Genomic DNA, 27104 nt, shown 5'->3' with positions numbered 1-27104 from the left:
TTTTCCTCAACATTGATTTATTTTTAAATATACTACGCAAGAGAGACTGGAATAAAAAAACAAATCAAAAAAATGGAAATAGAGAAAGAGAGAAGAATTGAAAGTCATGTACAGAAACAATCTGTACTGGACTAAATTAAAGGGGAAACGACCCCCTTAAGTATCACAGAGATGAAGGACAGAGCTATTTACACACTGTAAAAAAGACAAGTCTACAAAAGTGTGTAATAACGAGATACAAATGTATAATATAGTGGCACAATATGTTATCAAAGTAAAAACAGTACCTCCAGGAAAGAGACAATTCAAAGGTTGGGGTTTTTCTTACATTTTTAAAGGCAGCCTGTGGCAGAAGTGTGTATTTTCTTTTGAACATTTGTCACATGTTAAGTCATGGCTGTTTGTGAGGGCGAGAAGTGGCATGAACACACACGAGTGAACTACTAGAAATCATATACAAAACAAACAGTTCCAAAGAGAACAGCATAAAATACAATTGAAGGCAGTTAGTGTTTAAGATACACAAGAGGGGTCACGAGTTACAGGGGAACAGAAAATGGGAAATGTGTTTTTTCTCATGTTTGGAACTGTTAAGAGGAGTTAAATTGCACTGTTAATAGCCCTAAACCTTGTTCTTTCACTATTGTCACCAGTCACAATTAGTTCCCAGCATTAACTGGGAAGGTCACAGGACCTTGGCAAGGAAGGCCTGGAGTCTTGCTGTCAGCACGCTGTGGCAGTTTTCTGGGGAGATGCACCCCAGGGAAGTGTCTGCAGTCTCCACAGATCCTTGTTGATGCTGGATGGAACCACACTGGCATGAGGGTGGGAATGCTTTCAACCCCAGAGCACTGGAGCTCCTGCCAGAGGATTCCAGTGGCACAGAAAGGCACTGCAGGAGGGCAGGGGCCAGGCTCCATCTCCCTTCACTACACAAACAGCTGGAGATTCAATGGAGGCACAGCACAGCAGCTCTCACCTACTGAGAGGTGCAGACTCAGCCAGAGCAGCAGCTGGATGTGGGTGGCTCACCCTGAGCCATCTCCTCCCAGTGCCACCCTCCCAGCTGCCCAAGCTCCGGGACCCCCACCCCAAAGACCAGCATGATTAGTGCCAGCCATCACCAGAGGGCCACATCCTCCTCCTGACCTTCCCCAGGCCTGTTCTGCAGCCAAGGGAGATCCACAAACAGGCTCCAGGGCTGTGACACCTGCAGGTGCTGCCTCCAACACTGTGAGCCCAAGCAATGCACTGGAGCTCAACAACACTGAGAAACTACTGAACACACAGAAACCAAGGGTAGCAGGTGCAATCAGAGGAAGAATTTGGGCAATCATCACTTGTAGCATTCTGTCGTTAAAAAAACCTTACATTAATAATCTTCCCCCCTTCCCTCCCAAGCACCAAATCTGTTGCATTAGTGTCAGGTAAATGTCAGACTTGGGCCAGGACCATGTGCTGGGCAAACTCTCCCAAGAAATGCAGTGGGTATGTTGCTATCCAAACACTCATCCTCATGTACAGGGGGGGCAGAAGGAGGGGACAAAAATGCAGTACGAAGTCCTCCTGAGGAGGATGTCATCTCAGTGTCCATCAGTCTGGCTTCAGTCTCAATGGTCTGTCCAGAACAATAAAATATTAATAAAAAGGCATGGTGTGACATCAGCATTTAGACTCGTAGTCCACAAGGCAAGAACTCCACAGATAAGACGATTACAAGTATATGAAACACAGGGAATGTGGGTTCAGAGGGTGGGAAGTGCCTCCTGAACACAGCCCTGCCCTTTGGAGCTGGGGTGTCCATGCACAGTCCATGTCCTTGGCACAGCCCTAACCTCAACGCCCCTCTCCTTTGTCAGTCCACACGTTACTCTCTCCACAGCTGGCTTTGGCCCATTGTGATTGATTGATTCATGGTTTGTTTTCCAGCCCGATTTCTTGCTACCTCTGGACGATGTCGCTGATTTCTTTCACGGAGCTGAGCAGTTTGCTAAAGTCCTGGGTGGCGGCGGGGCCGCTGCCAGCGCTGGCGGGGCAGATCTGGAGCTCCCTCAGGTTGTTCTCCAGCTTATTGATGGCCTCCCGAAAGGCAAATTTGTTCCTCATCTGCTGAATGGAGTCCACGTAGCTCACACAGAAGGTGTAGAGGTTCTTGCCAGCCTCCAGGACGGCGCTGTGGCTGGCCATCTGCTCAGAGTTCTTGCTGATGGCGAGCCGCAGCGCCTCGGTGCTTTCCAGCACCACCCCTTTGGTGATGGTGCCGCTGGCAATCCTCTCCGGGGGCTGCCGGGTCTTCCTCAGCGAGACCCTGGTGGATATGAGGGGGATGAAGGCTGTGGGTGACGTCTGGTCCCCGCCTGGGGCAGAGGGTATGGATGAGGAAGAGGCAGCTGGGGTTGCTGTGCTCAGCAGCAGCTTTGTAGAGGATTGTGGCTTTGGTACAGAGGGGATCCCCAGCTTTTTCACACCTTCCCCTGACTGGTTTGGCTTGACAGCATCACTGCCTGCAGCCTCTCCAACCTGAGTCAACTGTTTGGATTTCGGCCCAGACACCACATCTGCTGCTGCTTCATGGCTGGGACTGTGAGAAACCTTCCCAGGCTTGGCAATGGAGGATGAAGACAGTGGGAGTGGAGGGGCTGGTTTCAGCTTCGATAACTTCCCTTTGTCCTTCCCTGCCGACTCCGAGGTCTGCTTGAGCCTCCTCAGGCGTGGCTCCTCAGAGGAAGCTTTGCTGGCCCCCACGAACCCAGCAGGGTTGGGTTTGGCAGCAGAACCTTGGTCCATCATCACAGTGGTACCTAAGGCACTGGATTTGACTCCATCATCCTTGTGGAGCCCGCTGGAGGAAGGAGGGGCAGCAGGCTGCCTACGGCCAAGTTTTGGTGTCAGGGTGGGAGGGCTGGAGCCAGGGCTGGACTCTGCATCTTTGAACACATCATCAGCAGTCTCTTCATTCTTCTTAAGCAGCCGTGGAGGAGGGGTGACTGTTCCCTTGACAGCAATTTCAGCCTTGGTCTCATTCGCCCGCTTCCGAGGCAGCGCCGGCTTCTCGCTCTTGTGCCCCCCGAAAGTGGAGGAATCAAACTGGCGTCCCGTGGACTGCAAATCCCGAGGCAGGGTCACAGATTTCCACTCTGTGTCCTTGGCTCCATGGGGCACACAGGAGGCTGAGCAGGACCTCAGGAATCGCTTGCTGGAGTTGGAACTGCTCTCCTCCTCACCAGCCACCCCTCGACTGCTGCTCATCGTGCTGGACTTCTTCCGTAGGTGGGGAGATAAGAACCCAGAGTTCCCAGCCACAACCCCATTGGTGACACCAGCCCCATTGCTTGGGCCCTGGAACTTGGAGGGCTCAGCTGTGTCTGCAGGGGGGGCAATGAAAGCTCCATTCCCAGCATCCCTGCACTCCTCCTCCCCGCCCGCCCTGCGCTCCGAGTGTCCGTCCATCTCCCTGAAGGAGCTGCTCCGTTTTGGAGGGGTGGGGGCAGTTTTCTTCTTCTTCTTGATCAGGGCACTGAAGAGGTTGTGCTTTTTGTCTTTTGGAAGCAGCCGCTCATCTTCATTCAAACTGCTCTCCAGGGCCACCCTCTCCTTCCGTGGGAGCAAGGGAGAAACAGCAGGTTCATGATCCAGGAGGTCTGCAAGGGAAAAGGGAAGTTTTTTCAGCATTGCTCCAAGAGCCAGAATAACCCATTTTGCTACAGGATCCAACCAGTTCAGCACCTCCAAAAGGTGCAGGTTCTGTAAACAGACACAACTTCAGAGCAGAAATAGAGCAAGTGCAGCCACACTCGTGGCCCATGATCCTGCATCCATTCATTTCTGAGGTGACTGCCAAACTACTTTCCCTGCGGGTTTCTGACTGGAAGAGTGACATACAAACACTACATGTTTGTGTTCAGATTCCCCTCCTCACATCTGGAGATTTGTCTAAACTTCACGCTGTGAAGAAGATAAATAGGAAGAAGCCTTTGCTTTAGTCCCTGTGCTATTGCTGTCTTTTGAATCACTGACCCTCTGAATTAATAAGGCACCTCTGTAACCCACCTCCATCCCCAGGCTCCTCGTTCATTTTCCTGATGTCATCCTTTGTGGGGAATGGAAAGGACTGTTTCATGAGCAGAAATGGAGATCAAGCCATGACACTTCAGGTCGTAGCACAGTGAAGATGCTCAGCTTTGTACAGCAACAGAGAAAAGGGGCAGTGCCAGCCTCCTTCAGCAGCACTGCTGCAGAGGGAAGCGAGGGGGTGACCCTCTCTCCACTTACAAGCAGTACTTAAAAATGAATAATGGTTTATAATAAATTCATAGAGAGTCCTGAAGGTCTCTGTGCTTGACTGACAGAGGGGCTCGTTCCCAGGCCAGGCACTCCAATGGCATTCTAATCCAAAGGAGGAATGCCTGCAGGGCAGCATATACATTTACAGCTTGACTAGGCAGCAAGAAGGGAGATGAAGCAGAGTCATAAGGAAGGATGCTTCTTAGTCACAAACTGGTGATCATCATGCTATGGGTAGGATTTTGGCTGAGGAATGGATTTTGGCTGAGGGGAGAGAATTTGAAAAGAAAATATTTGTGTAGTTTGAGAGGACAACATGTTTGCACAGGAACACTGCAGTTGCACCATTCCCATGGGATTCAGGGGGACCTGGACAGCCAGAAGAGCCAGACCATGGCCCTGCTGAGTACAGACACGGTAGAGCTGCAGAAATCCAGAGAAAACTAGCAGCTAGCACTAAGGATCAGCTTCCAGCTGCTGGACTTGCTATAGAAACACTGACAATTGGAAGGGAAACTGCAATAAAACTTTATTGTGAAAAAATTTCTTCCATAGTAAAGAATGAAATGATTCCCAGCATAATGTTAAAATCATATTATGCCTCCTGTACTTTAATTTCTCAAAGCTCTCAAGTATTTAAATGAAATTATTTTAACTTCAAAAGCTTGTAATAATAGGCAATTATATTTCCTATATATGGTAAATAACCTTCCTGCCTGAGTCACTGATACTTTCTTTTTCCATCATTTAAAATCCCCTTTTTCCCTCCCCTCTGCCCAGATGTACTTTGGCTACTGACACATGTACCACTGGGTGATCTGACATTACACAAAAGAGGTCAGTCTCATGAATGGTCAGAAGAGGCAGCCTCAACAGGAGCTGCAAAAAACCCCATTGCATTTCATTTTACATTCTTGTTTTTCAAGCATAGAGCTAGACACAAATCTCCTGTACTCATTCAGCCTTTTACCACTGCTTTTATTACCTCGGAATGGAAGGTAAGTGCCTGAAAAAACTGATTGGAAGTTTAATTTTATGGAAGAGTCTGTAAATACCTCTTTGTCCCTCACTGAAATTATATTTGGTGCCTGCCAAGAGTAATACTCTTCTGTGCTGCAAGCACAAATCTGGTAGGATGGAACAGTGAAGAAACCTCCCTTATGGGGCTTGCTAAACCCTAGCTATCACCCTGCTTTAAATTATGCAGTGTGGTAGTGTAAAGTGGCTTGAACACAGCAGATTACCCAGCACTCAGATGCAGTGGGAGATCCCACTGATAGCTCCTGCCAGGGAATGGGAAGAGGATATGATCAGAGAGCTCTGTGCTTAGGCTCTGGTCTTTGGGGAGCTGCAGGCAACAGCCATTAAGTTAAAAGAACTCCAAGGGCTTCTCTAAGCAACAGCAGGGAGATCACCAGTCCCTCAGCCAGTTAAGGATTCACACTCCCAGCTGCTGTGTGTATCTGGCTCCAGAATTAACAACCCACCTTTGCAAAAACTAATAAAAGGAGTTCTGGACCCAGGACAGCAAACTCAGCAGCCTGTCACCCAGAAACACAGAGAGATGGCACCTGTGATTAGGCACAGCTTTGCCTACGTGAGGGCCTGGAGCTAGATGTGCATTTTGTTTCCCTCTGTACCTCCTGAAGGAATAATGACTTTAATTAAAACCTACCACATTCCCCCTGGCCTCGAGTATGTGCAGTCTCCAAGCCCTCGTTGGCATCTTTGCTTTCTGCAGCTCTCCTCGATGTTCGCGTTTTGGTTGGCAACTCCGGGGCTTGCAGGAAATTGCTCACTACACTCCTCATGCCCTTCTTTCCCAACTCCTTCTCCACCTCTGCAAGGCACAGAAGGAAAACAAGCACTGCAATCAACTGAAGATAAAAAACTATTGCTCTGTTTGGAATTAACAGCACAAAAGAAAAGAGAACAACACAAACAGGGGTTCCTTGGGGTAGTTCAGCCATTTGGCCCTTTACAACGAGATGGCTGCCCAGAAAAAAATACCCATGTAAATAACTGCTTTCTACATCATTTACACCAGGTAGTAGAACACAGGATTGAGTTTCACTGCAAAGCAGTCTATGAATAACAGCAGAGTTAAGGATGCAGCCAGCCTGACCTCACCCCTGGAATTGCTGGTCCAACAGGGACCCAGACCTACCGTCAGATATGCTGGACTCCTGAAACATGGTTTCAAAGGCCTGATGAATCTCAGCAAAGGATGGTCTATCAGAAGGACTCCACTGCCAGCCTGAAAAAAAGCACACCACCACTCAAATCTTCCCTCCAGCAGCAGACACTCACTCAGTACTCTGCACCAAGAGGAGCCAGAAATCACAGTTCCCTTCCAATATACTGAGATAAAATACTGACATGAAAATGTGATTTACAGCATGCTGAGTGTCTGCAACCACTTTGGCTCAGTGACAGCTGCAGACACCCAGCACTCCCTAAATCAGGTTTTGGTGTCAGTGTGTGACAGTAGGTGCTAAGCACTGCTGGGGGAAAGTGCAGGGCACTGAGTCACGTACCAAAAGGCCACAGTGAAGAGTCCCAGTCTGTCCTGCAGGAAGCCAAATGAAGCTCCTGCTTCATCCTTGGAGCACAAGCTTTTCTTTAAGTTGTCAGGAAAAAGGAGACAAAGGAAGCATTGAGATCCACAACAAATCTCCTCTCTGGGCCTGTGGGCTCCCAGCAGAGATGAACAGCTGGTTTCATAGCACGTTCATCCTCTAGAGAAAGCAGTTTTAACCAAACACTTCCACACAGCACTGCACCTTCCCTGACACTGGCAGGGGATTCTCATGCCTTGTGGTACATAGCCAGACCCCTGCACTTTTATTGCACCCTGCAGAGCTACAAAGCAGCATCTGCAGGGCTAACAAACACTTACATGCTCTCATGAGCTCATAAACTTTCTCAGGACAGCCTTCAGGACGCTCCATACGATAGTCCTTCTCCAACAGCTCATAGACTTGAGACAGGTCAATCCCAGGGTAAGGGGACATACCATAGGTTGCAATTTCCCACAGCAGAACACCAAAGGCTGCAGTAGAGAACAAGAGGAAAGAAAAAAAAAAAGAGAGGGAAAAAAAAATCAATAAGCTTTGTTTTCATCTTGAATTTGAGAGAATGTTTAGTGGGAGTAGTCACTAAACAGTGCTGCACACTTAGAGCAGCCCTGGGTGGCTCAGATCCCATGCTCAGCAGCAGCTTAAATGTTAAAGAAGCGTAACAAGGCTCTCCGTCAGCACAGACAAGTCTCCTGCGATATGACAGGGTAGAATTAGACTAATTTTCAATGTATCAGTTGTCTCCAACCTGAACGCCTTGAGATCCTTCAAGTCCTATTAGAGGCACAATTAAGAGACTTCACAGTGGATTAGCTGAAACTGCTTCACTGCTGCACTGCAGTCGCTCCCTCAGTGTGACAGCTCCTCTCATTTGCAACCTCTCCCTGGAGGATTCACACATTTTAATAGCTCAGTGTTTTTGGGGTGCCCTTGTTTAGCTGCAGTGTGGTCTGGAAGGGGAATTTGAGAGGCAGCAGCGAGTGGAAAGTTTGAGCAGTTGCTACCAACGAGACACTGTGAGGGTGAGACATCTTGGGCCCAGGGAAAGCTGAATAGGAGAAGGGAGAGCACAAAAAGGGTCTTGGAATAGGCATTCAAGTGGCAGCAGTCAGTGGGGATGCAGGTCAGCAGTGGGGTCAGGCAGCTAACCCAGGAGTCAGGCACACAGAATAAACCCAACACCAGTTCAACAACCTGCATGTAATTAGTTCAGTCACCCTATTCTGTTCTTAACCTGAAGAGAAAGCGATTACAATTCTGCATAAGTAAGGAAATCACATCACATTACATGGCAACGCCACCAAGGGCAATTTACATTAGACATTTCTGTGCACAATTTTCTTTGATTGCTGTCTTGAGGCAGTGAGGTGAAAACATCTAAACCCTGGCATGCCCAGCAGCAGCCCTGGCCTCTGGGGACAGCTGATCTCTGATGAGATCCCAAAGTCCACTGCCCCAACTCTGCTTCCTGAGGTTACATTAACCCTCAATAAAGATACCCCATATTCCTTTGGGATCTTTCCTCACCCAAATATTCTGTTACTGAAAGGCACCACAGCAGTACAGCAACATCCTAAGACTGTGGCAGACACTCAGCAGCCAACACCACATGGAAACCCAAGGCAGCAGAAACACCTTGGTCAGCAATCACGTACTCTCTGGGAGGCTGCTTTGACTTTTCCTCCTCCATCTATGAAACATTTTGCATCAGCCATCTACCTAAAAGTTTCTTCAACATAAAACCTTTCTCTGCACATTTTCCCCCAAACTGCAGAAAACTTCATCTCTGCTTCACTACTGTCTGTTGGTTTATACATGGAAGATGCTCAGGATATCATTTTCCAAGTGCCTTTGGGACCACATTCCACAAACCTCTATCTCATGTCACTGGGCACTTCTGAGAATTTGACCAACAGCTATTGCAGAGATATAAAACCCAAAGAAATGTACTGATAAAAGTACAATGAGATTTTCTGTGGTCAGATTTGATACAATATAGCTCAATTTAGCTAAGTCTACTCTTATCACCAGCACTTCAGGGCTCTTCAATAACCATTTGTCATCAAATTTTCCCTCTGCTTCTCCTCATCTCATTCCAAAGATTATTCCTTTAAAATGCAGAAAGACAAGCTTGGAGCTATCACTAGACAGATACACACATAATTATTTTTTTAAACATAAAATGAACCAGATTCTTTAGTCCTTGAAGTAGTTAGAAAGTTTTTGGCTATATAATAATGTATCACTTCATAGTCCTGTGCCAGAACCCCATCGAGGCAGTAGCACTGCTGCACTTCAGCCCCATTTCTACATTTCTATAAACACTACAGTACCCTTTACTTTTCACATTTGCCAACAACTCAAATATATAAAATCAGGTGGGCATTCTCTGCTGAGACTGCCTAAGCAGAGATCAGCTCCTGCACTCTGACAAGCTCACAGAACAACGTGGCTCAAACCAGGGAACTTGCTGCTCCCTCCTGAAATGTTCCAAAACATCCTCACTTCCCAGCCCTGGAAAAGAAGACTATCATCTGCATTCATTTCCCATGCAAATTCTTACCCCAGACATCGGATTTGATGGAGAACTTGTTGTAGGCCAGGCTTTCTGGTGCAGTCCACTTGATGGGGAATTTCGCTCCAGCGTGGGCAGTGTAGGTGTCACCTGTCATTAACCTGCTCAGGCCAAAGTCTGCCACCTTCACCAAGTGGTTCTCCCCTACAAGGCAGTTCCTGGCAGCAAGGTCCCTAAAAAGAAGAGGCAAAAATAGGCAATGAGAATTCTTTACCATCTCACTTTTAGCGATAGCAAGGCAGCCTGCTGTTCCCGAAGAAACCTGGGCCTGTGTGATTATTTTGATCCAAATATTACACAGAAATTCTGGAGTTACATGCACACACACAAGAGGGAAAGTTATTTTCCATTCCCTCTTGGTAAGACTGTCATCCCAATTTTTATTTTTTTTCCTTCTAATTTGAAGTGAGAGCTTCAAGAAGCCCCCTCACTTTCAATAAAAGCTGCCACCCTCAGGATAAAAATATTTCAAAGAAATGTCAGTGCTCAAGTTATCAATAGCTGGGGATGAGCACTGAATAAACTGAGTTTCAATTCCTCACTTCTTGCCCACCTCTGTAGCACTTCAGGCACCCCAGCCTTTCTCCAGAACTCCTTTTCCAGTCCTTGGTTAAGGACCAGGATGAGCTCCCAGCCCTGCTCCTCCTCCTCCTCCCAGGTGTACCACCTTTCACAACACAACTTGTTCACAACCAGCATTTGGCCTTTGCAAACCTGCTGGAGCCTCTGCTATCCATTTTCAAAGGACTGGGCAAAAAGCAGATTTAACTTTTTCTCCACATTTTTTCCACCACTGGCCCCACCCTGGCAGGTGAGAGATGTGCACGTTGCATTTGCCACTTCCCCGGCTTGTACATGCTGTTTGCATCCTTGGAAATGCTTCAGGAGGATAAAAATGTAAAGCACAGAACTACATTTCTCCTAATATTAGGTTTTGTTAAAAACACTTTTCCAGATTATGTCACATTGAACTAAAAATTGATTGTACCAGGAAGCTCCTGTGAGATCTTTAAGATATGAGGCAGACACTGCTGTTTCTGTTGCTTGTTCTTCTCAACTGGAATAAATTAAAAACCAGAAAAAAAGTACATCTTACTGGATGCCCATTTAAATTTCACAGTGTTTTTGAATGTACCTTCTTATCAATGCTGATTACTACAATGTGTATCCAAATAAAAGCTCCTCTCCATAATCAAATTCCTCCTCCTTCCTGATTCATTAAATGAGGTCAGAGCACAGCATTTGAATCCATGGATGTGAATTGTGACAACACTCTTCAAATAATTGGGTAGGTGGTTATGGGGGTGGCTGATAAGGGAAAAAGCTACTATTTATTTTAGATAAATGGGTCATCAGAAGTAAGAGGAAATGAAATGAATGGCAGAGAAGACAAATGAGATTCACACAAAGGAGTTTTTAAAGTTTACTTCCTGCAGGCTGAAGGGACAAAATCCTTTCAACAGAGCAAATCAAAGGCTGGAAATTTTAATTGGCAGCATCACTGTTCAATTTATTGACTGATAGCAGCATTTAACCAGGCCTTTCAAGCAGCAAAGGCAACTCATGGCTTAGAAGAGCACCTAGAACTTTACACACCAGCTTCATATTTGTCTGTATTAAAAAACCACGTGCTAATTCCATATTCCAGTTAATTGGGCAGGAAAGGTCACGCTACAACACTGAGAGCATCTTGTACAAAGCTCAGGCACTCTGAGCCCTGGTGCAGGATGTGTCATTACATTGCCAGGAGCCCATTTCTGCAGACAAGGAACGCAAAGCTCCAGCCATAATTGCAGCACACTTTAAAGGTCAGAGTCCCTGAGACTTTTAAGACAGTAGAAATGCTTATTAAATGAATACACAATCTGGACAATAGCATGGAACAATCCCTGCAGTGGAAAACAAAGTGAACCAAACAAGAAAGAACAGGGGCTGGGGCAGCGCTGGGAGGGTGATTCTGCTGCAGGGACCTGGACACATCCAGCATCACCAACTGCAGCTGGTTTGAAAAGCTGTTAGAAACAAGGAACTGGCTTATCTGGTCCATTAAAAGTCCATTACTTTGGCTTAAATTCACATTTCAGACCTTGCCCAAAACATGTAAGTACTGATGTGTCTTTCACCTGCATCAACTTCAAAGGCAAGAGAAAAACGCAGAGAGAAAACCCATCCTTTGGGCAGGTTAATAGACTGTGCCAGATTTGCACTAGTGTGTTAAACATATGACACCAATCAATGCTGTGACAGACTGAAAGGGAGGAAAATACATCAAGGATTGTTCTGTGCTCAAGATTCAAGGGTGCTCACTGTCCTTCCTACCTGTGGATGAAGTTTTTCTTCTCCAGGTACTCCATGGCTGAGGAGATCTGAGTTGCCATGTACAGCAGCACCACAGCATTCACCTCCTGCCTGTTACACTCCCTCAGGTAATCCAGCAGGTTCCCATATGTCATGAACTCTGTGATGATGTAGAAAGGAGGTTCCCTTGTGCACACCCCTGGGGAACAACATAAAGTTGACAGTGAATGTTGGAGAATATCAGTGAATCTTCAGGTTTCATCCTAAAAGGCAATTTGTACCTCCAGAAGGCAGAAAAATGGGACTGGTGGAAAGAATGGATTCTGCTTGGAAGTGGTTAATAGAGGGGCTTAATTTTCTGCTTCAGCCTCTGGCAAATTAAACATTAGGGAGACGAGATCATTAAAAATCATGTATTAGTGGTACAAATTGTGAATTTTGCCAGACAATAAGTGTCTGTATTTAAAGCCTTGCTATGGTAAGCAGCTTATCTGCTCCTTAACATCCATATCACTGCACAAGGGTTTAGTTCAAATCCCTCTGCTTGGTATTTATCACTTACCTAATAATTGCACCAAGTTCGGATGCTTGATCTCCTTCATTACTGCAGCTTCTTTCAAGAACTCTTCCACCTCCATGGTATCCTCCTGCAGAACAATGGCAAAGCTTTGGCAAAGGCAGTGTACACAAAGGAGAAACAGATTTTTATATGAGGACAAAAAAAACCCTGCAAACTGACAACATACGCCACAGTTCTCACACAGTAATTTTTCCCTGTAGACACAACACAAAGCCAGGGAGTTACAAACATTAATTTTTTGTATGATTTAAAAAATACATATTTTTGTCATTTTCATACTAGCTGAGCTTGCTGGGGCAGGAAAATCCATATCCCTTTTGTGAAGAGTCTCTCACAGAACGCTCGGGAGCAGAAAAGGAAAAAATAAGCCTGTTCCTAACAGGAAAGAAAAAATAACATGAAATAAAAAGTACAGAAAAGGAACAAGAACGAACATAAAAGAAAGGATACACCACAATCAAATGCTTGAGAGGCTGCTGAAAGGCAGGCCCTTGTGTTCACTGGGCAGGAACAAGAAATTCCCTCTCTCAGTCAGGGAGGCACGACCGATGGCAGCCGTGGTGTGACTGAAAACCTAAAGTTTCACAGATTCATTTGTGGCATTCAGAGCCTGACCCATGACGTATCCATTCTGGGTAGAGGTGTCCCTACCAATTTGTTGGGCACCATAAAGTCACTTGGCACAGCACAAGACCAAGGAAGATACAATCTTGCTCAAAAGACATATTTTTCTGAAGCAGAAACGCCCCAAATGGCCGGAAGGTCATTTCAAAGTGGTGCAAAAATACAGATCTATTCCTAAAGCAATGTTTCTTTCTATATCCATATTTTTTTCAATGATGGATTAATGTTGACAGGCTACATGGACAAAGTGTTTTAGGGAAGGATTGGAAAGGATTTACTGCTGCTGGTGAGAACGATAACAGTGGGCTGCCACTGTGAGATCCAGCCAGCTCCCTGCTCTGCACTTAGACTGAGAACATTTTTCCAACACTTCCATTCAATCATTTACTATTCATTGCCAATTAGCTTGATTGACAGCTGCGATTTGCTCAACACACTGTCAAAACTAATAGTCCAAAGGTCCTTGTGAGCAGAACCTTAAACTGTTCTCTTTGGCAAAGGAAACTGGGTTAATAATCCAGGTTGCAAAATGATCCTAAATATGCCTTTGTCTTATTTGCGCTACACAAACCTTGGAAGGTTTGTCCTTTGCATAGCTGCTCCACAGTTTGAAATGTCTTACCTCTCAGTGACCATATTAATAGGAAGGACACATACAGAGAACCACTGTAGCAATGACCTCTCTGAAAACCTGATCTCGTGGAAAGGACCAAGCTGTAACTGGCTTCCAGCTCCCACTGTACTAAACCATGGCAGAAATAAAACAGTTCTGGCTGTCCAGCATTTTCCCAGCACAGCACAGGGCCATGCCATGGCATTAAGGGACACCAGGGTTACATGTTGCCTAATTTAAAACACAGGCTTCTGTGCTAGGGAAAAAATAAAGGAAAAAAAAAAAAGAAAAGAAAAAGCAGCAGCAGTCCTAGGGGCAGCAGAGCCAAGGTGAGCAGTAAGAAATGTGCTGAGCTGACCAGCTCACAGCAGCTCAGCCATTAAATGGCCCTCAGGAGAAGCAGTTATGGCCAGAGTCACACCTGGCTGCACTTGGCCCAGTGCAGGTCACAGAGCCCCCTGTCCCCACAGCCACTGCCTTGTGCTCCCATCCAATCTGGGGGTAAAACCACAAATTCAGAGTGTGTCCTGTTATAACAGCCCCTGATAAATACTGTGTCCTGTGCAACTCACAGAGCTGCCAGGGATGGGTTTTAACAGGCAACATCTCATTACCAAAACACGGTCCTGCCCTCTCCAGTTAAACACTGAGGAACAGCGTGTGCTGCTTCCATCGCTTCTCCTCCAGTTCTGTGCCAGCCATGAGCTATCTTTAGACACTTGACAGAAAACTGAACAACAAATGGGTGTTCATAAAGCATCATTATTCAAAAAGATGCTGGGAGGACTTTTTTCCTCCTCTCTCTTTTAGTCTTCGCTCTCCTTTATCTTTCTTATAGAGATATCTGAGGTAGAGGGGGAAGGAGCAAGAAGAATCATACAAAGTTTTGAAAAACATTCTCTCAAAGGAAAATAAAATGAGTCATCTGAAGATTCGGGCAGAAGCTGCAAAAGGCTTGTTTTTCCCAGTAGAACTGGGATATAAATGTGATTTTAAAATGTTTCCCAAAACTTTGAAGAAAGCTATAATCCCACCTGTCAGGCAGCAGACTAATGGATTTAAAGAAGGTGGATTATAAATTTGCTTTTAAGGATGGTTTTAGCGTACATAATTGCAGGTTGAAGTGTTTCTCAACTCTCTTCCTGGTTGTTCTTACACTCCCCAGTGGAACACGCTGCTCCATACTACATTATGAACCACTTTTAGTCATGTTTCATTAAATATTTATTTATTTGAAGCAGCCATGGTCTGTATTAAGGTTTCTCCTTCGCACAAACAGATTTGATGGGATAACATGCAGCTTGTCTTTGTTGATGGGTCTTAGGGAGAAGAGAATGAAAGCAACAACTTCGGCTTGGAGCAAGATGGGAAGTCTGAAAGCACCAGGCATCCTCAGGCTGCAGCCAGCAGCAGGAAGATGTTAGTGCAAGCTGTGCTCCAGGGTAGAGCTGAGCCCTGCTCAGTGTGAGCAGGTGTTGTGCTGAACCTGGCCACCTCCCAGCCCACCTGCACCGCGGCGCTCCCAGCATCCCGAGCAGGGACAACACTAGGTGTCACTCGCTCCCTGTGCAAGCTGCACTCGGACTCCCCCGCCGGGAGCAGCAGCAGGAACCTCCAGAGTACAGAAAAGGCCAAAATGAAAATACTTTCTGCAGCCATGGCAACCAAGAAGTACTGAGGCTGCCGCTGCTCGGAGATCAAGGAAGAAATATTTTCCCCAAATCAAGGAAAAGTTCTTCCCCTGACACTGAAGCATCTACATAGTTCCCGCCACTTCAAAATTTCCATTGCAAAAAACCCAAAAAGAAACAAACGAAACCCTCGGTTCTGTTTGTTTCTGCAAGACCAAACCACGTCCCCATCCGAGGAGAGAGAACATGGTGTCAAGTTTGCATAAACTCCTATTAAGCAATCAAATGCAATGCATGCAGATGGTGCCAGAAGATCTCAAGACAGTTTTATAAACATAGATGAATTAAGAAATGACCTTATGAACTCACAGAGCACTATTTGCATTTCAAGAGACAAGGAAACCAAGATGCAGAAATCAGGGAGCAGAGCCAGAAACAGAACTGATTATCCAGTTCTTCATTAAAGCCACTTATGAATTTTAATATACCTTAGCTTGCATATCATCTTTCCTCCTCTTGTGTCTTTTGATAAGAAGCAGCTGTGAACAGTTGCTTAAGACTTTCAGGTACACAGGGAGCTTGTCTTTTGGGAAAGACACCACATAAGACAGAAAATCAAAACATGTAAAGCCTCCCTGAAGCACAGCCTTTGAATTTTATGTTGACTGACTCACAATCCACAGTTTTCTTTAATACACCACCTTGTGCTGGTGTGCTCATCCGTGAACAGCTCACCTCTACCACACCCTGAACACGAGACACCGCGGCACTATTTACTTTTCTAAGGTTTCATCCATTCTCCAGTAAAAACTGTGCTGTTAACATCCTCCTTTGTTTAGATACGACTGTTATAGGTATCACATAATCCAAAAGAGGATCAAGCTCTTTTAAAAATATTCCAATTCCAGCCTAGAGCACTCAAAGGGAGGGCCACCATTAATGTAACCTAACTTGAAGTGAGGGCAGCCGCCAGCCTGAACGGGGACTGCTCCGAGACTGAGTCCTACCTTGAGAGTTTTCACAGCCACTGTCAGGTTGTACTTCTTCCAGACTCCTTCATAGACCTCTCCATACTGGCCTCCCCCCAGCTTGTGCTTCATGGTGATGTCGGTGCGCTCGATCTCCCACTTGTCGTAGTTGGGCGACACGCCGTAGATGGTGGGCTTGTTGCGCTTGGGCGCCGGGTAGTGCAGCGTGGTGATGAGCCCATCTGCCACGGTGGAGTGGTGATGGACCAGCTCTGCCAGGGTGTTGAAGCGGCTCTCTGAAGACACATAGAGCTGGGAACCAAAGGGGAAGGGAAAAGCTCGTTCAGGTAATGCTCCTCGGAGAGCTCGCGCATAGGAGCTGCGTTACAAAGTTGTGAAAGCAAAATGTGGTGTTGCTTCTGCCTGAGCCATGGAACTGTGAGCTCCAGAAGCTCTGTAACCAGCTCCAGAGCCCAGAACAACCAATGCTTACGTGGGAAAGGCATGGATTCAGGAGAAAATACATGCACTTTGCCAAAACAACAGGGCAGAAATAGCTGCAAATAGCACTAGACTGGCATGCTGTTGCTTGAGATGTCTTTTTTCAAAAGGCTGGACACTGGGACATATCCTGGAGAGTATGGGGGGGTTGTCACCTTCAGTGTCTTGTCTTCACTGTTACTGCTTGGGTTATGACAGCTGCACCTGCCTAAATTCTCCCTCAAGTGCCATTGGCAAACCAGAGCTTTCCCTGCTTTAGGCCTGAATTTCTGCAGAGCTTTAGCATGAAGTCAGGAGCTGGTCTGTTCCATCCCTGTGATGGGCACTGATCAATAGCACAGAAGGAAAATCATTACCACTGAATGAAAACCCGCTGCGAGGCATGATAACCTATATTTGTTACCTTCTTAACATTTATACACAAGATCCATTTTAAGCCTAAAATCCTGCTAAAGATAATGGACAACTGATTCCCTCCCACCAGAGCCGTGTGTTTCCAGTTTTCATCCTCAAGCCCAGTCTTCTGCCAGACAAGGTGAAAAAAAGCTAGAAATTGAATTATTTGAAAAGTGCTGGTAACACCTGAAGGAGATGGGGAGAAGTCTTTGTATCAATATGCATTTTGCATCACAGTCTAGCCTACAACACGGAAGATGGAAGAGCTCCATTTCTCAAAAAGGACCAAGGTTTGGCAAGGGGTAAGGTTGCAGGAAGAGCAGCACCCAAATTCCTGTCTACTCCACACACTAGTCCTACTGCTCACATCACATGCCAACAGCTATGATCAAACTTCCCAAATGTTTCTGACATGCTGGATGTACACTCAACAATTTCTGCATGTGCACTGGCCATCTGTTTGGGATTTCAGGAGGCTGGGAAGTTGATAGGGCTGCCAGGCATCCAAAAATCCTAGACTTAGGGTAAAATTCTGCTTCTTCCACCTAGACAGAATATTTGGATGGAAAAATAAAATGCATCTGTGAAGCTCTAGCAATAAGAGACTATCACCAACAAAAAAGAGAACTGTGTTTACAAGAGAAAAAAGTGTTTGCAAGAAAGGACTAAACCACCCTCAAACTTGATTAGTCTTTTTAATGAAGACTGGAAAATAATGGTACCCTCCAGGGGAGCATGTTCACAGCTCTCCACCAGAATTAAATCAGATATTCTTTTGATATTTCATTTCAACACGGGCTAAAAAATCTCCCTCAAATGAAAAAAAAAACCTTACAAAAACCTACAACGCTTTTCGTGATTAAACAGGTGCAATCACCTTAAAAACCAGATGTTTTTAGAACAGAAAAGTGGCAACATAAGAGGCTGTTACACCTGCTTGGTGTGAGTGACCAAGCATTAGCCAGTACAACCACAATTTAGAACAAGCTATGCCCCTTTGGGAACAACTTGAAGTACCTGCAGTGGTATAAGCAGTTCCCATGTTACACTGAGAATTAAAATCTAAAAATATGGATGTAGAAAAAGCTGAACTCCAGGATTACTTGGAAGTATTAGAGAGGCATGGAGAAAGAAGCTCCCCCATGGTTTTATGACAAGTTATATCTCATGAAAATTAGAGATATCTGCATTTAGTGTGACAGATTGTATGATCCTGTTACAGAAGGAGGAAGAAACTAAATAAATGGCCAAAGATTTTAGAGAAAAGCTGCAGCAGGATGAGGACAGAACAGGACTGCCCTGTCCAGGCCACAAAAACAACACTTCATGCCTTAACACTCATGAAGTTTTCCATTTATATTAAGATAAACTTCCACCATTACACATGTTTATTCTGTAGGCAGGTTTTTTCCTCTCACTGATGACACTCAACAAAAAACCATGTGGTGCTGCTTGTACTCTCACAGAAGTGACAGACCCAGCATCTGAGCTTTGCAGGGACTCAAGTTTGCTTCCTGGCTATGTTGTGGACATGTTATTTGGTCAATTTTTGTGTATCAAACAAACCATAAACACCAGTCCTGTTTTAAGGGGCTCTGCTTGCACAAATGGGCTGCTCATCTGCACTCCTGCCACCAGACCACATCTCTTTTTCCTGGCTGGGGTATTTTGTACAGCTGGTTGAACTGGCCCGTGCTAACCTCAGCACATCCTGAATCCAGTGGCACTCCCGCTCCCCACTCAGCAGGCAAAATTGAACATCCACACCAAAAAATCCATGGAGGTTCAAGTCTGCATCCAATTCAGCCACTGGAAGATCCAAGAAACTCAAGCAGGACCCCAGTCCTGTCTCCTCCCTGCTGAGGACAGCAGGATTTGAAGAACTGGCTGGACAAGGCTATTTATTCAGTTGGGTTACTCAATAGAAGGTTCTCCCTCAAGTACTATCAAACCCAGGAAAACCAAGGCCTCTGTACCATGGAAGTGGTTTACCAGATGACAGGCTGCACTGTGCCAGCCAAATCAAGAAAGGTCACTTTTAATACCTTCCTTAAAAAAATCCCAACCAACAAAACAAAACATTAGAGGGTGGTCCAAAATAAGATGATCCATTAAAGTGGGAAATAAAGAAAAAATTCCCAGAGGTTTTTTTTGAAGCGGGCCAATGCATTCAACATAATCTGTACTAAAATTAAGATGTACAAACCTCTGATCTCTCTAGTCTCTTCAATTTTCTCCCAGAAAGAAGTCTGGGTAAGGCTTTGCAATGCAGGACACACCACTGAGCTGAGCAGCAGCTGCTCCACATGTTCCTCTAATACCTCTTTCTCCCGAAGCGTGTTCTGTCAGGCACAGGATATGATCCCACCAAAGCCATTCATCCTTACTGCAGCACTGGGAGATATTAAATTCCCTGGACAGGCTGACTAATGATACAGCAGGCTGGGAGGGCCCCAGGTGCTCAGGGCAGTGAAGGTAAGAGCTTTCCTCCAGCATGGCCATGATCTGCTGCAAAGCTGGTAATAAATAGAGTGTGACACGAGCAGCTCAGAGCAGGACCTACTCCAGCAGCCTCCATTCTGCAGAGGGATAAACAGGGATATTGGCTGTTTCTCCTCCCAGCTCCTCAGCTTTGACAGCCAGGGACAGGGTGCTGGAAGAGCACAGTGTCCCCAGCCCAGCAGCACATCTGCCGCTGAGATGTCGCAATTCACTGCCCGGCTCGTTAACGCAAATTGAAACCGATGAGCTTTAACAGGCCAGGCTGCAAACTGCAGCTCATGATGCATGGACGTGGCAAACTGCCCCTTCTGCAGGGATGCTGGCACTTGGCACAGCAGCAGGAGCACTGTGGCTACCTCTGTGCTTGATCCTGCAACGCCCAAAAGCCACAGGTCTTGGTCACTGCTGCTGTTCAATTCTGTATTTCCAATTACCATGAGCTGCAGATCTGCTTTAATGAGTTGTTCCAACCTGCACTTTGCTTTTTCTCAAAAACACCGATGCAAGCAACTTTGTGGAAAACGAACAGTTAACCTGGCTAACACAGACCTGAATGGATTACTGGAGCTCTGCAAAACTGTTTTTCTGGGATAAAAACAGCTCTGCTGGGATGAAAGCCTTCATATGCCAAACTCTATTACAGCTCAAATGGAGAACATGTGCTATCTCCTCACGGACACACGCTTATTTACACCAACCCAAGGAGCCTTCGGTTCAAAACGTTCACATGTGAGCACTGCTCATCTGCCAGCATTTATGGGAATAGAAGGAATATCCACTACAGAGACAGGAGGAGGAATAATATTCCAGATTGCCATGTAGTCCTTCAAGTATGCTGCATGTCAGCACTTCACAGAGCTGATGCTGACCACAGAGAGTGTCTACATGGGAGGGAGAAGGAAGAATCAAAATGCCGTAAGTTGGAAATATGTTGCCTTAAATAACATGGTCAGAATTGTCTCAATTACAACCCATTTGTTAAAGCAGACAAAAAAGTAAAATCTGGTTATCTTATTTGAGGTTTTAGGGTGCTGAATCTGATAAACAGGAAACACAGGGTACTGGTTCCCTGTATTTTCATAGTAAAGATTTTGCTGTCAGCTTTGCTCTAAGAAGAGTAAAGGTCTCGTAGGACAAAGGAAAATTGGGGACAGTGGACTGCTACTATACTTGATTACTTTTTTTTCTTTTGATGAAATTTAATGGCAGAGAATCTGTCATCTATTAGATGCTGGCAAGAAGAGCCTCAGCAGCCATGCTCCAGACCCACACTTCAACTTCTGCACAGGATCTAAAGAGACACTGCTTAAAATAGATTTGTTAAAAAACAACATTTTCCAAATTCCAATGCCAGTGGAAATGTTTCCATGAAATCAAAACAAAAACCTGTGGAAAACTACACTTTTATGCTAACATTTCTCTGCAGCATCCACAAAGCACAGCATTGCACCACTGCTACAGCACACAACAATCTAGGGAAAAAATGAAGGAACTGGGGACAAAGCCCATATAAAAGTGAAAGTGCCTACCCGTCTCCAATGATCACGCTGAAATACTGTAGAGAAATCAAAACAGTAGTTAAAAATACTGCAGAATACCTCAGAAAGCATTCTGTCCCTAATATTTACAGGATTATTAGCAACAGGCGCTGACTTTTCTGATTTGACAGTCAGAGTTTATCTTTTGAACATAAGGGACAAGATTTCTCAGGATCTCTTATTAACGATTTATTAGATTCTGCTCTGATCTAACTCTACTATTTTCTCCCTTAAAGAAAGGGATAAAATGTTTCTGTATTACATAGTTTTCTACAGGAACAGCACTGTTTTGTCCCAGCCACGTCAGAATCTCACAGTTTACCGTAACTACAGACCATGAGCCCCGCTTCCAGAGCTCAGAACCGCTCAGTTCCATTGCTACTGCTCCACACCAAGTATCCCAGCGACGTTTGCACAGCCTGGAGCCTACCTTGCCATCGGAGGCAGTGTTGATCCTGTAGTGGTAGACCCTGCCCTCGTAGCGCAGGGAGATGGATCTCTGCCCGGGGCTGCTCTCGCTCTCCCGCACCAGGAAGCTGCCGTTGATGCCGCTGCTCAGCAGGTACTCGGCGGCGTTCCGTGACACCGGCCCGTGGTACCACGAGTGCTTCTCTAAGCTGTTCACCGGGGTGATGTAATTGCTGGGGACCCAGCCCTGCCCGTTCTTGGTCTGAGCCTCACACCACTCCCCATTGTGATTGTAGCCCAGCACACGGAGCTTTTCACCTTGGGGAAGAGAAAATGGATTTATGGAGCAGGCTCCAAGCTCGCTAGGGCCCCATGGAGGGCCGAGGCTTAAAGACAGGAATTGCCAAGTGGTGATGAAATAGCAAAAGAAGCTCCTGTCTTCCGCCTCTCGGACCCCAGCTTATCTCTCTGTAACCCCATAGGTCACTTTCCCTTAACCCCTACTATTGGACAAGTTTGGATCCCCTTATACCCTATAAAAAGGGGCTGGTTTAGCCCATTCTGGTTAGAACAGCCATCGCTGGAACCCTTCACAGACCCCTCAATAAAACCATCACTGTGGAACCCCAGGATGTTTTCTTCTCCTCTCTCGCATCTGCTTCCCGACCAGCCTGGGAAGCAAAGAGCTGGAATCCTAAGAGAGCTGAATCACTAAAGAGCTGACATCCACTAAGCTTGCTAAGGTAGCCAGGGGCTGAGAGTGGCCTGGGTACTTGGACACTCCGTCCCCATGAAGGACTGAGCTCTCCGGCCTGTGCTGCCTGCTCAGGGGCAAATTAGCCCAGCAGAGAGTTGGGATCAGATTTAGACATGGCAAGCCCGGGAGTTGAGGACAAAGATAAATTCTTTCTGCCTAGCAGATCATTAAATAATCTTCTATAAGAATAGGTATCTGACTCAGCAGGGAGCATGTGTTTCTCTTCAAGCTTGAGTGGATCTCTCCAAGCCAAATAAAGTCACATGCTTCAGATTTTTAGGCTCTCCTGCAGTTCTGCACCAGCTCCAATAGCGCTCGAGTTTAAAAAATGAATCCAGCAAATTTTATTTGAACTGAGTTGGCTTGTTGGAGCTAGGAAAGAACTGGAGTGGATAAACAATTAAAAATCATTTCAATTAGGAAGGTAAGTAGATGTGACTTGGAGTACATACAGCGTTTTCTTTCTCAGTCCTTCTGGTCCTTATATCTGTACAGTCATTTTTCATACAGGGACTGTGTTTTGGAGAACTGTGAAAATAAGAGGCCAGCCTCCAAAATCAGCTTAGTTTAATTTCTCAGTTCAAATTCTTGATCCTAATGGAGAATTTAGTTTTGACAGTTTCTTGCCCAATGCAATAAAAAAAGACAGTTATAACCTTTAAAAAGGTCATGACTTTGTGAAATATTTGTATTTGTTTAAGATGATTTCCCACAGTAAAACAAAATTCCACAGGGTTTGGTGTAAAACTTAATTATTTCACAGCGACCTTCCTTCCTACACCTTCTCCCACACTCCCAGTGGAATTCTGGCCAGTGACCTTACCTTTAGTTATGCTGAGAGTGTTGTCCCCACTCGCCACAAAATCATACAGTGCAACAAAGAGATGGGGGTCATTTTCACTGGGGCAGGAGAGGAGGTTTTCCTTGGAGTTCCAGCGAGCTGCTTCGCTCAGACCCTGCGGCTCAAAGTCTGACACTACCGGTCTCTGAAGGGCTTCTGCGGGACAAAGAGGGAGAGAAAAGAAAAAGCAGGTTCATTTTGGCTGATAAATCCATCTGGCCAACCCACACACTCTGACTTTCTAAGTTGCATTGTTTCACGACACGTGTGCTCCTCGTGCGTCAGAGGACAGATATGGACAGTGCCTTAATGCAGACCTCCTGCCACACAGGCAGGACACTCTTGCTCCAGAGCTGTCCCCCAACCCTCCCAGGGAGCCCAGCTCCTGCCTCTCAGGAAATGCAGGAAAGGGAAAGCCCTTCTCCATCCCTCCAGTAAATGCAGCTCACGTAGGCTGTTTGCTGCCTGTAAATCCTTTGGCTCACACCTAACTGCTGGAATGGTTAGATTTGAAAACAAACCCAAGACCTTTAAAAGGTAAATCCCTTAATTATCCTATAAATGAAATGGCTAGAACGTGCAGCAAATGGAGCCAAGCAAGGTGAGATTTATAAGACATGGTATTTAAGAAGGAGTTAGGTCTTTCTGGTCTTCACAGTTTTTTTAATCATTTCTCTTCTTATTTGAGAACAAGGCAGTATTTTTTGTTGCCCTCTCTCCTGCCCATCACTCTCAATCGACAGCAGTGTTGAGCATACTTCTACATTTTTAGGAACCCTGAGACAACTCCAAAGACAGAGATTCCTGAAAACTGAGCTTTACAGGTGAATAAAAACCAACCTCCAAAGTTTTTTATAGCCTGCAGCATATTAGGCATGTAATATTCAGTAAGTATCAGGCAAGTCCCAATACATCAGGGAATTTTACTGCAGTTGCTCCTGCAAGTCCTTCACTTTGGGGCATGACTGTAGAGTTTGGAGCAGAAATGTTCCAGATAATTGTGCCCCCTCACTCTTTAACACGCTACCCCCAGATGTGCTGGCAGCACCATGCCTGACTGTAGTGACACAGAGCCAGGACAATAAGTTGTGAAACTCTTGTGTTTTGAGGGGTCATTCTCCATCTGGATGAGTCTGTTGAGCGAGGTCACAGAGCTGCACACAAACCATTGCGTCAGTGCGGCCCTGGGGACAGGAAACGCGGCACTGCCACTGCAGCCCCGTGCCCCATGAACTGCCCTTCGTTACAGCATGAGCCCCTCTTCTGCACACACAGGGCTCGGGACACAGAAATTCCATGCCAAGTGTTTCCTAGGCTGTCAGGTCACCTGGGAGCACAGAACTCTGTTTATACCTGCAATACTCAGTAGCATTGTGCTACTACACAGATGCAATCCTGTCAAAACATGGTTTTAACACTACTGTTTGTTTGGCCTGGAAATTGAATATAAGCTGTGCCAGCAAACCAGTGAAGAACCGATGCAACTGACATCAGAAAAGGCATGGAAGTTTAGTGTGGACTGGGACATGTCCAAAATATGTTCCCAATGGGGAAATGCTAAAAAAAAATATCCCACCAACCCCCCAAAATTCAACCCTACAAATCGTAACAATACACATTATTTTCTAATATTATTTTTGATAGTAGTGCTGGCCACAATTTACCCAAAGACAATCTGGCATCCTTGATGTGTTGGTCAGGTGACCACTAGTAAAGGCTCTTTGGGTGGTTATTTATGTACATAAGTACTACTGTATTCCTTGGAAAAAGTATATGATGTATGTGAGCAAAATAGCAAATACAGACACTGCTGTGCCTATTTTCCTAGCCAAATAGTAACTGCAGGGAGATATATTTCCATAGTGAATCAGAGCAGTTAAATAATTCCACTTTCTAAACGATTCCACAGTCAGAAAAAGTGATAGTGTGTTGGGGGGTTATTTTAAAGCACCCTGACATCCTGGCTTCCTCTTCCTGTGTCCTGCAGGAGAATATATTTTAATAGCCTGGGTTTCCCTCAAGAGTGAAAATGAGACAAGAAACAGAAAATCTACTTTCAGAAATTAAGCTATAATCATTTTACCATGAAAATGCTTTGAAGCCCACTAAGCTCCCTTATCAAACACAGGGCACTAGAGTGATGGCAGATACTCCAAGGAGTCAAACCTTCAGTGAACACCTGGAACAGACAGACAGCAGAGCTGCAAGAGACAGACACACAACCTCAGCAAGCAGCAATGCTGTGATGCTCTCCCCCAAATAAGGGACAAACCAGCACTCACTGCTCCGTGGGATGGACCATAAACTCCGTTAGGAAGGAAAATGCCTCCCACACGGGGCACTAATTCGACAGGAAGGCAGGAAATCCAAGGCAGGCTCCCCTCCAACTCCAGCACATCACAGCCCAGTGGGGATGGCTCAGGCACAAACAGGGATGGGGATTTGGGAGCAAAGCCAAGCGCTCCGCAAGAATCCCTCCCTCGTGCCCAGGCCGCGGTGAGGCTGGGACTGACTCACTACACAGGGATGCCAAGGTATGTGCTTCAATTCAGCTGTGAGACTACACCATGCCAGTGCCAGCAACACCCACGAGCGCGGTACGGAGTCAGGGAAGGCTGGCTGTGCTCAACAACATTCCTACAGACACTGACTCAGGGATAACACCTGCAACACCAAGGACCTGCAGGAGCAAGGGCTGTTAAACACACACACACGAGAATTTGCTAAGCTGGAAAACCACAGTGGTCTCCCAGTGAAATCAGGGGATGCTCACACCCTCTGTCTCTCCCAGTCTGACCCTCCTGTGCAGCCACGGGCACCCCAACAGAGGTGTGGGCTGTGTGTGAACGTGCGGAGCAGGAGAGCAAGATAGGGACGTGCCAGACAACTCCTGGGCTGAGTGGGGCTGGTTTTTCCAGAAGGTAGGAGCCCCAAGTTAAGAACTGGGGTGGGGAAGGTGGTGAATGAAGCTTGAAGAGTGTCCAGAGAGGGAGGACAAGGCCCTGAGTCAACACAGAGAAGAGCGTAAAGGAAAGAGCAGAATTGTGGTGACCCGAGTGTAGCAGAAGCTTGATAGACCATGACAAAACACACTTTTAAAGGTCTGGGCCCCAAGAGGAGACTGTCAGCAGACTGAGGACACAAAACCATGAAGCGAGAGAAGCAGACAGGACATGTCCATCTGGGAGCCACGTACAGCCGGCTGTCAGCAGCGTTTATCCCTCTGAGCAATTCTCCAGCAAATCTGCCCAGACATTCCAGTCCTTCAGAGCAGGAATTAGACATTGCTCTTCCTACATATTGAGAGTCTTTTTCAACACACAGCTCCTTCACCTCCTACTGCTGGTTTTAACTACAATTTTACAGCACTGCTGAGATCTTCAGTGGGCCAGGTTCCTCCTAATAAATCAGCCTGGCTGCTGTACCTACAGGAGGCCATCCTGGCACGGTGATGGGGCAGGAAGCGAGCGTAATTCAATCTGTTATCGCTGGGCTGTCCTTCCTTCCACACATCCACTTTGTCTTGTGCTGCATCCCAGCAAGGCTGCAATTTATTACTCTGCTCTGGATAACACCTGGGTTCCTGATAGGAGTCCTAAAGCAGCACTGTAATTCAGTTCTCCACTAACATCAACTAAATGATGACTCTTAATTAAAGCGGTGCAGACTTTGAAATAAGACAACAGCAGCTTGCATTTTGAGGCATTAGCCATAAGAATGTCATCATTTCCTCCCTAATTTTTTTTCCCAGAAGGTATTTATGCTTGCACACTAAAAGGTTTCGTAAGTGTAACTATCTCCTACTCATTACTGTTCATACAAAGCCATGAATCATTGTTAGGGGCTGTATGAGAACTTCTCATACATGAACAATTCTGGTCTAGATGAACGCAAGCAAATTTCCTTCACAATGCAAGAGAAGGGCTGGAAAACAGGCAGGAGCACAGAATTACACTTGGCTCCTGCAGAGCTGACTGCGAGGCAGTCCCGAGGGAAGGAGGAGACCTCC

At 46.0% G+C, this 27104-nt stretch overlaps 1 protein-coding gene across 2 annotated transcripts in view; it reads right to left on the bottom strand.

Annotated features, from left to right (window-relative positions):
- Positions 1-27104, bottom strand: part of ABL1 (ABL proto-oncogene 1, non-receptor tyrosine kinase) — a 77926-nt gene continuing 50822 nt past the window's right edge. For both annotated transcript variants that reach the window (XM_071453968.1, XM_071453969.1), the window contains exons 2-11: positions 23078-23251; positions 21520-21815; positions 16192-16464; positions 12299-12383; positions 11758-11935; positions 9427-9611; positions 7184-7336; positions 6452-6541; positions 5960-6124; positions 1-3641 (exon numbers count right to left, since the gene is read on the bottom strand). In XM_071453968.1, coding sequence (XP_071310069.1) covers positions 1942-3641; positions 5960-6124; positions 6452-6541; positions 7184-7336; positions 9427-9611; positions 11758-11935; positions 12299-12383; positions 16192-16464; positions 21520-21815; positions 23078-23251 — 3299 coding nt within the window. In that variant the 3' untranslated portion in view covers positions 1-1941. The remainder of the gene's footprint in view (positions 3642-5959; positions 6125-6451; positions 6542-7183; positions 7337-9426; positions 9612-11757; positions 11936-12298; positions 12384-16191; positions 16465-21519; positions 21816-23077; positions 23252-27104) is intronic.

This window comes from Agelaius tricolor, unplaced genomic scaffold (genome assembly GCF_023055355.1).
Source record: "Agelaius tricolor isolate 1412-34295 unplaced genomic scaffold, bAgeTri1.0.p SCAF_38, whole genome shotgun sequence".
NCBI classification, from domain to species: domain Eukaryota; kingdom Metazoa; phylum Chordata; class Aves; order Passeriformes; family Icteridae; genus Agelaius; species Agelaius tricolor.
This window is presented reverse-complemented; position numbering and strand designations above follow the sequence as displayed.